General features: G+C 46.5%; 1 protein-coding gene across 2 annotated transcripts in view; it reads right to left on the reverse strand.

The window, feature by feature from the left end:
• Nucleotides 1–510: 510 nt before the first annotated feature.
• Nucleotides 511–12,250, reverse strand: part of PELI2 (pellino E3 ubiquitin protein ligase family member 2) — a 105,969-nt gene continuing 94,229 nt past the window's right edge. For both annotated transcript variants that reach the window (XM_068254382.1, XM_068254383.1), the window contains exons 5-6: nucleotides 7,003–7,191; nucleotides 511–1,137 (exon numbers count right to left, since the gene is read on the reverse strand). In XM_068254382.1, the coding sequence (XP_068110483.1) occupies nucleotides 571–1,137; nucleotides 7,003–7,191 (756 nt within the window). In that variant the 3' untranslated portion in view covers nucleotides 511–570. The remainder of the gene's footprint in view (nucleotides 1,138–7,002; nucleotides 7,192–12,250) is intronic.

The following is a 12,250-nucleotide window of genomic DNA, read 5'->3' on the forward strand; positions in this document are numbered from 1 at the left end:
ATTATCTGCATACCTTTATTCTGCCTCTGTGAAGTCTCATTTATCAGATATTCCCACTTCCTACCGCTGCAAAAGCAAGAACTGCCAGTTTATAGGGAGGAAATGGAAAAAATGAGGAATGAGACTTCACAGAGACAAAGTAAAGGTATGTAACAGCCATCTCAATCAGCCAAACCACCCTTACCATCCCTAAATTTTACATTCTATATATAAATTCTGCTGCTTTGCACCTTACAGGACAGCGTGGACCACAGCCAGCTAAAATAACGGCAACCAATCACCTTTCAAACAAAGGGTTTGTATTAAAATCGATTTACAAATATAACAATCTGGACCAACAGAAAAGAAACGATCAGTGTAGAAGCTGCTGGTAAGCATGCCAAAAAGCTTTGACATCTCATCAATCTGAAAACAGGAAAAAAAAAAAAAAAAAGGAATTCCATAATTTGATCCCCTTTAATAAAGTTATAAAAAGGTAAATTCTAGTTAGTGGTGAAAAATTTCACAGTATTTTTTTTTTGCTTTTTTTGTTTTGTTTTTATTAACAAAATGTTATTGTTATAAATAGCATCAGTCGACGGGTCCCTGGAAAATGAGTTTGACGCAGCTGTCCTCGCCGGAGAGCTGCGTGGCGCAGAACGGGCAGGCGGCGTGAAATGCGTGAGTACCGTGAGGAAGTGGGATCTGAGACCAGTATTTCGCAGTCTTCTCTGAGCACACGTGTCCGCAGGGGCCAAAAGCGTGCGTGGGGGGGCCGGCGTCCACGTAAAAGCCAGCTTCGCAGCCCAGCCACAGAGGCACGTAAGGTCCAATGGTCCTGCACATGGGGCATTCCCGCTCGTTGGCCTCGGCGTCGCTCCGATGACCCCAGTTGTGGTACCCGTGAACGTGGCCGCAGGTGAGGTACGCCCAGGGCTGCTTGTCCTCCACCACGTCCTTGCGGTTCATGCTGGGGAAAGCCAGAGTGTTTAATCCCACGGGACACTGCGGCCGCGCAGCGTTGATCTCCTGTCTCAAGGCTTCAATGTGTTTTTGGGTTGGTGCGTGAAACAAGCCGTCCGCCGTTCTCCATAGTAACGTGGCCCCGCACAAGTCAACCAGAGATCCGTCCTGAAGAATGTTGGTTTCATTTTCCACCTAGGACAACAAAAAAGTTTATTTCATTATAAAGAAATATTTTTAGCATTTATGTAGCGCCGACATCTTGCACCACAGCGCAGTACAGAATATATTCGCTCATCATTTAATGGTCCCTTTGAGGAGCTCACAATCTAATCCCTACTTTAGTCAGATGTCTGTGTATTTTATCGTGTAGCGTATGTATCGTAGTCTAGGGCCAATTTGGGGGAAGCCAATTAACTTACCTGTATGTTTTTGGGATTAGTGAGGAAACCAAAGTGCCTGGATGAAACCCATGCAGAGACAGGAAGAACATACAAACTCTGTGCAGATAGTGCCTGGCTGGGATTCAACCCGGGAATCCAGCGCTGCAAGGTTAGAGAGCTAACCACACCGTCTAAATGCTCTAAATAAAAAACTTTATTTTATTTATTGTATTCATAAAGGGCCAACATATTACGCTGCGCTGAACTTAGTTAAAGTGAACCTACAAACTAAAAATCTACTTAGCAGCACTAAAATGGCTTGGTGTTTCTTTAACAGTTTAACAGCATCAGAACTTTGTTTTTCTTACCAAAGCATCATTTTTAGCTGCATTTTTAGCTAAGCACTGCCCCATTAAAGAAAACTGCCCGATCATTTTTCCCCTGATGCTGTGCAAAGCATGATGGGATTTCTGATGATGTATTTCTCATTGCCTAGCAACTGGGAGGGGTGATCAGGACACAGGACAGTTGGAATGGTGTCTCCTGCTCCCTGTCGCCTCCTTTCAAACAAAAAGATGGCTGCCCCCATGGAAACACAAACATTTGCCTGTTCTTTTAAAATAGGGTGGGAATGAGATTTTATTACCCATCTACTTTAATTAACATAACTAATGTAACTTAATGACAGTATGTTTGTTACGTCAGTACGTCCGAACGACGGAACGTTCAAACGACGGGTCGTTCGCTAAAATCCGACGTGTGTATGGGCCTTAATGGAGGTGCGTGATCAGGGAGGTCACAGTGTTTCTCAACATTTTATTGGTATGTACCCCTTTTAAAACCCTGTACTCACCAAGTACCACCTAGCATAGTAAACATTATCACAAGTACCCCTTCACAAATATATATTTAATCTTACTACATGATAATTGGTTCTAAACAATTTCCAAGCACTTACTATTGCTTTTAATTAGCTAAAATACTAATTTGATGGTATTTAAATAAGATTTATAATTGTCTAAAACTCTAAATTTGTTATTCTTGGTTATGTATATCAAGCCCGAGTACCCCCCCTGGAACCATCAGAGGTACCCCCTGGGGTACGGGTACCACACGTTGAGAACCTAGGAGGTAGGAGACATAAGGAGGCTTACAATCTAGAGGGAGGGGTGGGGACACGAAAGGTAGGGGACCAGAATCGAGCTGCGGGTTTAGAGAACCAGTGAGGGGGAGGGGGGTAGGCCAGAGTAAAACTGAAGGAGGTGAAGGGAGGATAGGATGGAGGAGCTGGATTGTGGGGGGGGGGGGGGGGGGGGGTGAGGATTGAAGGCTGGATATTTCCTGACAAATGGAGAGGATTTTGTTGGTGAAGTGGGTGGCTAAATCTGTGGCAGAGAGGGAGGAAATAGAGGGTGTGGTTTAAGTAGGAAGTTGAAAGTGGCAAAGAGACACTGGGGGTTGGAAGCTTGTGCTCCGATGAGCTTGGTGAAGTATACCAGCTTTGCATCAGCAAGGGCAGTGTGGAAAGGTAGCAGGTTAGCCTTGTACTGTAAGGAAATCCTGATTTAGTGGAGTTTTCCTCCATTTCCGTTCAGTGGCGCGTGTTACCCTGGGGAGGTTGCGAATATGGGTAGTGCGCCAGGGCTGGGGGTTAGGGGGGTGGTTGCGGCGAAATATTGGGGGAGCAGCTTCCTCTAGGGCCGAAGAGAGGGTTGTAATGCATTGTTCTTAAAGGGGCACATGCCAAGTATAACTTTTGTGGGCAAGTCATCTCAAGTACCTCCTATGTTCTGGAAGTACTCCATAATTAAAAAAAAAATGGCTGTCCTAAGCAACTGCCTGGTTTGCCTAGCCTTTGTCTGCATGGGTTTCCCCAAGGCAATCCTGTTTACTACCTCATCCTAAAAACACACAAATATGTTGACAGGATTCCCCCTAAATTTGGCCCGACGTTATGATGGATGGATGGTAGGGATTAGATAGTGAGCACCTATGAGGACAGTCAGTGACATGACTATCTACTCTGTAAAGTGCTACAGAAGGGGTCAGTGCTATATAAATACATAATAATGATAATCCTAAAATGGACCTGCAGACACTCATCAATGCTTTTCAGTCAGTTTTACAACTTACAATAATGAATTGACTGCAACACGTTCCAGTAACGCTGGTCCCCACAGAAGCCTCCCTGTACAAATACAGTTTATTGAGAACCTAGGTTCCAAAACACATTTCGTCACGCTTGAAATCGTGCTTGCCGACTGCACCTGTAATCGCGTTAGAAGACGTGCTTGTAAAATAGTGATAGTGCACTGTGACTGCGATTTTCAGTTTATAAAAGCTCCGATGGAGGCTCTCCGACCTCCATACACCAGGGCCTGTGCACCTCGCAGCCAATGGCTAGAGTAACTGCACCAGCCTGTGTCAGAAGGAAACCGCTTTCCTGCTCCTATGCCAGTGCAGCCCATTGATATAATGGTGCGAGTAGTGTATTTTGTTGCTGCCTGGATATCTTAGACTGGTTTATAGGCATATGTGTTCCCTAGAGTGGTAGAACCCCGACAGGCCTCAGTGTGAATTTCCAGTTTGAGAGCGTGAAACGTTTGTTTGCTAGCCTTGCTGACTGGTATGGGGAGAGTAGGGCCCTTTCAACCTGGAAGTACCTCAACGCTGGTGAAAGAGTCTAGTACAAGGCTGGGCAAACTACGGCCCGTGTGTGCTGTACATCTGGCCCGCGGCCGCATTTCTCTCTTTCCCCCCTCCCTGCAGAGTCGTGTGCGGGCGATTAGCGGGTGTTAACTTACCTACATAGCGCTTCTTGTGTCACATCTGCATAGCAACAGGCTGTCACATGATGGCCTGTTACTATGGATACGCGATGCAGGAAGCGCCATTTAGGAGAGTTAACCCCGGCTAATCGCCCGCTCAGCGAGAGGAGGCGGCCAGGCATGTTTGGAATGCGGTCCGGGCTGTGCAAGGTTTGCCCAGGCCTAGTCTAGTACAAAATGCCTCTGCATGCAGACCACTTTGGAAGTGGATGTCCTCCATAAGTGCAAATTTCATGCAAATTAGTGTAACTGAATGCAAATTTCATGCAAGATGTTTTTGTCATTACTGGAGTTCCTGCTTGATGTGGGTGATTGCAGGTGAATTCAATGTTTCCATCTCTCCCCTGACTGTTGAGAACATGAGCTGGAATCTGTACAGATAGTAAATCTGTCAGGAAACTGTCTGTGGGACATAACTGGTACCAGCTTCATAAATTGTAACTAAAGCTGGTGAGAATATATTCTGTCAGAGGATGAAAGCCAAGGTCACAGCACAGGAAGTGTCCATAAATTGTAAGAGCAGATAAGCGAGTTTCTGTGTCTGGGCCTGATTATAGCGGATGATGTATCTGTATAAACTTGTAACTTTGTAACATCCGGCTGCTTCTTATCCCGGGTACAATGTGCAGATTCCAAACTGAGGAATCTGGGCGCTACCTTCCCTGGTCTGCAATACTTTGTGTTTGCTGGCAGACCTATGATATTCAGCCTAAAGGTGGCCACTAACGGTCCAATTTCTAGCAAAAAAAAAATCGTTCGAGTGATTGGATGTAAATCTCTGTTGATGGACACAATCTATTACAAACTATTATAAAAATAGTTGTCCGATTGCCTTTTCATCAAACCAAAATTTGGATTTTCTTGTTTATTGTGATAGATCGGAAGCAAAGATTGGTTCATTGATGGTGAGGTGAATGATTTTAATTCCGATCGGAACTAGTAATCGCTCAAACGATTTTTGCTAGAAATTGGATCGTTAGTGGCCATCTTAAGGGTAGCCATACATCAGGCAATGATTGGCAAATTCGACCAAGAGACAAATCTCTCTCTAATCGAACCTTTAGGGAGCGTATATACATGCGCATACATCCGAAATTGGAACCGGGAGACTTGGGCGCAGGATACAGCCGGTATGGCTGATCCTGCTGCTGCACAAGTTCCGGCAGCGTTATTTACTATTCGCCCTCCAGGTCCACGTGCATGGGCGTAACTATAGGGGATGCAGCCCTACTCTTGCGGGTGGGGGGGGCTGGCCCGCTTAGGGCCGTCTTGGGGGGCTGGAGGGGTCGCAGCGTTCCAGCGCGGATGTTTCTCCCTCTACTGTCTAACGCTACTTCCTGTTTATACAGGAAGTCGCGTCAGAAGCTAGAGAGAGGAACATCCGTGGAACGCAAGGAAGATATGCATCTGCCGCTACCCGCCGCCTGTATCTATTCAATGCTTGAGGGGAGCGCAGAGGGGAGAGCCAGAGGTGAGGGAGGGGAGGACCGTCCCCCCTCCCCACCAATGTGATACCAATCTCTCTCCTCATGCTGCGACCCCTCCAGCCCCCCAAAACGGCCCTGAGCGAGCCCCAGGGGGGAGGGGGAGGCCCGCTCAGAATTTCTGCAGTTATTGCTATTGCTATTGCTGGAGGCCGAATTACAGTGTTTAAAAGTAACTTCAGCTCCGTCTTCTGACGGTGCCGAAGTTACTCACTGTGCGCCGCTATAGATGTAATTCCTATTTGTGGTCTATGGTGGTGCCGGCTGTGCCCAAATCTTTTGTGATGTTATTACAGCACGCAAATATACATGCATGCCTATTAATCCTCTGCCTCTAATACTTTATGCCATAGACCCTGATAAGGCATGCGGCAGATCAGGTGTTTTTGACTGAAGTCTGACTGGATTAGCTGCATGCTTGTTTCAGGTGTGCGATTACAGCCCCATCTACACCATACAATTTGTTGTGCGATTCGATTCAATTTATTGATTTGATTCAATCCGACATGTCCGATCGGGATGCGATTCATTTTGCCTTTGCAAAACAATGGCCAAATGAATCAAATTCCGATCGGACATGTGGGATTGAATCAAATCAATTAATCGAATTGCACACAAAAAAATTGTATGGTGTAGATGGGGCTTTAGTTTAAAAGGAAATGTATTGTTTAAAAGGAAATAAATGTAGCAGCTTCCATAGGTCTCGCACGCTTGGGTTCCTTTTATAGCTTTGCAAGCTGAAAATACATTAGCTGCTCTATGCTGTGTGCTCTGGTACTTCCAATAAACAAGACTTTGCTGATACAATGTTGCAGATTACATCTCTACACCTTCTTGAACTGTGTGTCTCAATCCAGCATCACTGATAAGCTAAGGGGCGGAGCTTCTCTTGTTTGTTCTTTGGCCCCATAAATGAGAGTAAAGATGTAACCAATCTGTTCATTCCAGATAGAAACCAATACTATAGGGGCCTATACACTGGTCGATTTCAGCCATCGATCAATCAGAAATCGATTCTTTCAAATTCAATCTATCGATTTATGGCCAATTTCTATTGATTTCGATGGATTTGATCTATCGACAGGATGGAAAATCTAGGTCGATCTGCTGCTGCCAGCAGATCGATGGCCCATAGAGTTGCATTGGATCCAATGGTCCAATAATGCATTTAGATTGACCGAAATCTATCTGATGGTCGAATCTGCTGCAAATCCGTAAGTGTATACCTTATGATTATTTGTCACCACCAACGCTCTCCATTCCAATCACAATTATAGGAGGATCAGAAGGTGGATTATTTGCTAACATTTTTCATGCCCAAACATTAGAGGCGGAGAATGAGCACAAAACTTGTAATTGGCTTACCAGTTTTCCTCTCTGCTGTGCAGATCTGGTTTCTCGGAGCGTGTAGACATCACCACATACTGAGATCTCACGCCACACTCCAGGCTTTGATTCGTCCGTGAAACCTCCCTTCGGATGCATTACAAGAACTCCATTAGTGGTTAATCCGTCCATATGGCCATCAGGGTTCTTCCACTTGGCTGCTTTCTCCTAGAGGAACACAAACTCCGGTCAAGGCCCGTGAGATGCAGACATGTGGAGAGAGAACCTGTACTCAATGCTTCCGCTCCCTAGCTGAGCCCTCATCATCCACCCCTGGTCACTTTATGTTTAACCACTTTCCGACCGCGCCACGCCAATGGGCGTGGCCGCGGCCGTTAGCCCCAGGACCGCCTAACGACAATTGGCGGAAAGTCCTGGGGCTCTGTTTTGCAGGAGATCGCGCGCAGTCTGCGCGCGCATCTCCTGCTTGGGGGCGGAGCCCCGCCCCGCCTTCAGTCTCCGAGCGGCAATGTTAGATGGCGTGGTCGCCGTTTATTTACAAGGTGCAGCGCTGCGATCAGCAGCAGTGCTGCACTGGGGACAGCTGTGTGACACGGCTGTCCCCCGGGGGACAAGAGAGCGATCGGCTCTCATAGGGCGAAGTCTATGAGAGATGATCACCATGATCGGCTGCCTGGGGGGGGGGGGGGGGGGAGGGAAGAAGTTTAAAAGAACAGGTTTTTATTTTTATTTTTTTACACGAACAAAAATATTTATAAAAAAATAAATAAATAAACATGGGGGGAGCGATCAGACCCCACCAACAAAGCTCTGTTGGTGGGGAGAAAAGGGGGGGGGGGGGGAATCACTGGTGTGCTGTGTTGTGCGGCCCTGCAGCAAGGCCTTAAACATGCAGTGGCCAATTTCACTAACAATGGCTTGGTCACTAGGGGGGGTTTAGCCCTGCAGTCCTCAAGAGGTTAAAAGCTTTAACATTGAACTGTTCAGGAGAGTCCAAAAATATGTATGGTGGTACCTAAAATGACACGCATCATGATGGCATAAATGTGTTTATATAGTGCCAATACTACTAAGAACTTGCCTGTCTTAAAATCTACCCGAGCCAAAGCTCAGGTACAAAATTAGATACTCGCCTAAAGACAGGGAAGCCTCAGAATACTATTGTTGCTTCCCTCTGTATTCTATTGGCCCGAACGCACTAAGTTCGGGCCTCCCCCTGCCCCTCCACCCTGATGATTAGTGACAAGGCATTGTCGCTAATCACATTGGGGCCACGCAGCTCTTCTCCCTGTATCGTGGGCACACAAGCCCGCTAGCGCAGCAAGCCAGAGCCATGTGCTCATGTGTCTACTGCGTGGCCACGCTGCAAGACGGGAAGGATTGTGGCCCGGTCTGGAGGTGAGCCATGCTCAGCAACAGGGGACATCTGCGTAGTGAAGGAAGCCTCAATATGATCCTGAGGCTTCCCTCTCAAAGAGGAACTCCAGATAAAATAATGTAATGAAGTGCTTCATTTTTACAATAATTATGTATAAATGATTTAGTCAGTGTTTGCCCATTGTAAAATCTTTCCTCTCCCTGATTTACATTCTGACATTTATCACATGTGACATTTTTAGTGTTGGCAGGTGATGTAGCTGCTGCATTCTTTTTTGGCAGTTGGAAACAGCTGTAAACAGCTATTTCCCACAATGCAGCAAGGTTCACAGACAGGAAACTGCCAGAAGTACCACGGTACTCAGAGTTTCCTGTGGGAGGGGTTTCACCACAATATCAGCCATACAACGCCCCCTGATGGTCTGTTTGTGAAAAGAAAAAGATTTCTCATGTAAAAGGGGGTATCAGCTACTGATTGGGATAAAGTTCAATTCTTGGTTGGAGTTTCTCTTTAAGGTGAGTATCTAACGCGATCACGAGCCGAAGCTTGAGATCAAAATCAAAGGACAACTGAATTGAGAGTGCTATGGAGGCTGCCATATTTCTTTCTTTCTAAGCAATACTTTTTTCCTGGCCATCCTGTTAATCCTCTGCCTCTAATACTTTTATCCATAGACCCTGAAAAAGCTTGCAGCAGATCAGGGGTTTCTGACATTGTCAGATCAGACAAGATTAGCTGCATGCTCGTTTCTGGGGCGATTCGGACGCTACTGCAGCCAAATAGACCAGCAGGGCTGCCAGGCAACTGGTATTGTTTAAAATGAAAAATATGGCAGCCTCCATATACCTCTCACCTCAGTTTTCCTTTAACACTCCCATCGAGGACAATATTAAAAAAGTTAAAGTGAACAGAGGAGTCAAAACAATAAAAGGAAATAACATTTTTAAAACATGGAAGTGGCGGGGGTGGGCCCTTATCCACTCCAAAGGATGTGACAACCGAAACATGTCAAGTATAACAAGATTTATTTAGATACTCCACACTGGTTTCAACGCATTTCACGGGCGTGACCCCGCTTCATCAGGCAGTAAAACAGGAGTAAAAAGCTCTAGCATCCAGGCCTTATTCACACTACAGAGCGCATACACTAACGCAATTTCGTGTATGCGTTGCCATCGTGCGGCCAACGCACAGAATACGTTGTGGTGCGCTAGGAACGCAGACGTTGGCAGCTAACTAAACAGGAGAATGTGTGCGTTGTGCGATTAGAGGTTCCCAGAAGCGTTACATCGTATTACATCGTAACACATGGGAACGCACACCTGTAATGTGAATGGTAACATGAGTCTATGGACTTTCATGTTGCCATGTGGATCGTACACTATGTGCGTTGCGTCAAAACTGACAGCGCAGCACATAGTGTGAATGAGTCCTAAGCTGAGCGCCACTGTGATATTAAAAGTTAAACATCCAGAGCTATAAATCAGTTTTGCTGCAGCCTAAAAAAAACAAAAAACAAAAAAACAAAACTTACAGGACAACTATCATGAAGAATTGTAAAGTTGTAAAATTTACATTTCCTGCAAAGTAAAATGCACTATAAATTACATGTTTCCCATGTTGCCGTCACTTACAATAGGTAGTAAAAAGCGGACAGATCTGACAGATCTTGGACAAAGTCAATCTCCTCGGGGGAGGGGTGGGGGGGGGGGATCTCAATATTACCTTTATGCTTTATAAACGTCCTCCATTGAAAAGAGGTCATCCAGCTTCCCTACTCGTTTGCACACTGTTTTGGTAGCTGGCCTGAGCAACTGCCATTCAGTAAGGGGTTCTATAAACAAAGAAATACCTGAGATTCCTCCATGAGGAGATGACTAGCTCACGACCTGTCAGATTTTCACTATGTACTGTAAGTGACAGCAACCTAGGAAAAAAGTAATTTATAGTGCATTTTACTCTGCCAGAAATCTACACTTTGTATGCATTTTAAATTTTAAAATTTTTCACAATCGTGGTCCTTTAAGTGACCTAAACAAGTTCAGTTTAACTTGTCTGGGGCCTCTTCCAACCCCCTGTAGTCCTTCCAGTCCCTCCTAATCCTTCTAGTCTGATTTGTTCTGCTGCTGGCCAACTGAGCCCTGTAATGGGCTACAGCACAAGCTCAGCGCTGCACCTCCTCATTTGCATTCTGCTCTTGTGTAATTTGTTAAACATGCAACTGCGCATGCGCAGAATGTTCCCGGCAAAGGGAGCACAATCGAGGAGGCGTGCAACCAGGGCCATCCAGTGCAGTAGCCCGCGACCGCTTAGTCGGCCAGCTTTCAGAGAGGCACAGTAGCAGAACAGAGAACGGCCAACGGGGCAGGAAGGAGTTAAACTGAACTTCCTTAGGTTACTTAAAGAGACTCTGCAGTCTCTTAAAAATCCTTATTACAAAATCCTTTTTAACATATTAGCCCTACCTAAACCGCCGCATCCCCGCCGCTGTAATCTAACTAAATCCCCAACTCCCTGAAGGGCAATCCAGGCAGCGCTTCCGCGAGAGGCAGAGCTATGAGCCGCAGCTCTGCCTCTCAGAGCGTCTATCAGCCCGGATCGCCGCCTCTCCCCCGCATCTTTCAATCTTCCTTCACTGAGAGGGGCGGGGGAGAGGTGGAGATCTGCCGCTGATAGACGCGAATGGAGGGAGAGCTGCGGCTCATAGCTCTGCCTCCAACAGCAGCAAAATCCACGACCAAAAAAGTCGTGGATTTTGCGGGGGTGAGAGAGGGGGGAGTTGGGGGGGGGGGGGGGGGGGGGGGAGGGGAGGGGAGATTTAGTTCAATTACAGCGGCGGGGATGCGGCGGTTTAGGCAGGGCTAACATGTTAAACAGGATTTTGTAATAAAAAAATGATTTTAAGAGACTTCAGAGTCTCTTTAAGATTCCCTTTCATGCTTCATACTTAATAAAGTATGTCAAAAGCTTTTTGTGGCTGTAACAAATAGTCCTGACAGCAAGAAAGAGGCCAGATGTTCGACAGGCAATCATTACTCTGTATGGGAGCCATTAAATCTTGAAAATGAGATTTATAATATGGGAGGTCTAAAAGAGTACCTGAGCTCAGAAAAACCAAAAAATTTATACATACCTGGGGCTTTCTCCAGCGAACACGGTTAATCCAGCGCAGGAGACTTGGGCGCAGCCGGCGCCACCATAGGTCGTAATAGGAATTACGGCTATAGCGTCGCACAGGGTGTAACTACGGCGCCAAAGTTACTTTTAAAAACACAATAATTCGGCCTCCAGCAATTGCTGGAAGCCAAATTATTTCATTCCCCCCCAACCATGGCGGCCTGGAGGGGGAATAGTAATTAGCACGGCCGGGACTTGTGCAGCAGCAGGATTAGCCGTATACCGGCTATATCCTGCGCCCAAGTCTCCTGCAGCGATACCTCTCATACGCTCCTCCAGCCCCATCCGCTTGGATCGCTCCCACACCGCCGTCCTCTGATGTCTGCAGCACCGGTACCGGGTCCCTGTACTTCCGTCAGTCGGAGCCAGTCTAATGTAAGGGAAGTGCTCCCTCTCCAGCAGCAGCTGCTAGAAAGATACGCAAAGAGCGCACCACTTCTGCGTAGACTGGCTCAGACTGACAGAAGTGCGGGGACCCGGTACCGGCGCTGCAGAGGACTGAGGATGGCGGTGTGGGAGCAATCCAAGCGGATGGGGCTGGAGGAAGCCCCAGGTATGTATAAATCTTTTGGTTTTTATGAGCTCTGGTCTCCTTTAAAGTATTCATTAATGATACAATCATGCACAATGTTACGACTTCCATGTAGCATGACTGACGCCATTAAAATGATATTCACTCAGTTTAGCTTTGTACTATATAGATCTGGTAAG

This window comes from Hyperolius riggenbachi, chromosome 9, assembly GCF_040937935.1.
Source record: "Hyperolius riggenbachi isolate aHypRig1 chromosome 9, aHypRig1.pri, whole genome shotgun sequence".
Classification (NCBI taxonomy): Eukaryota; Metazoa; Chordata; class Amphibia; order Anura; family Hyperoliidae; genus Hyperolius; species Hyperolius riggenbachi.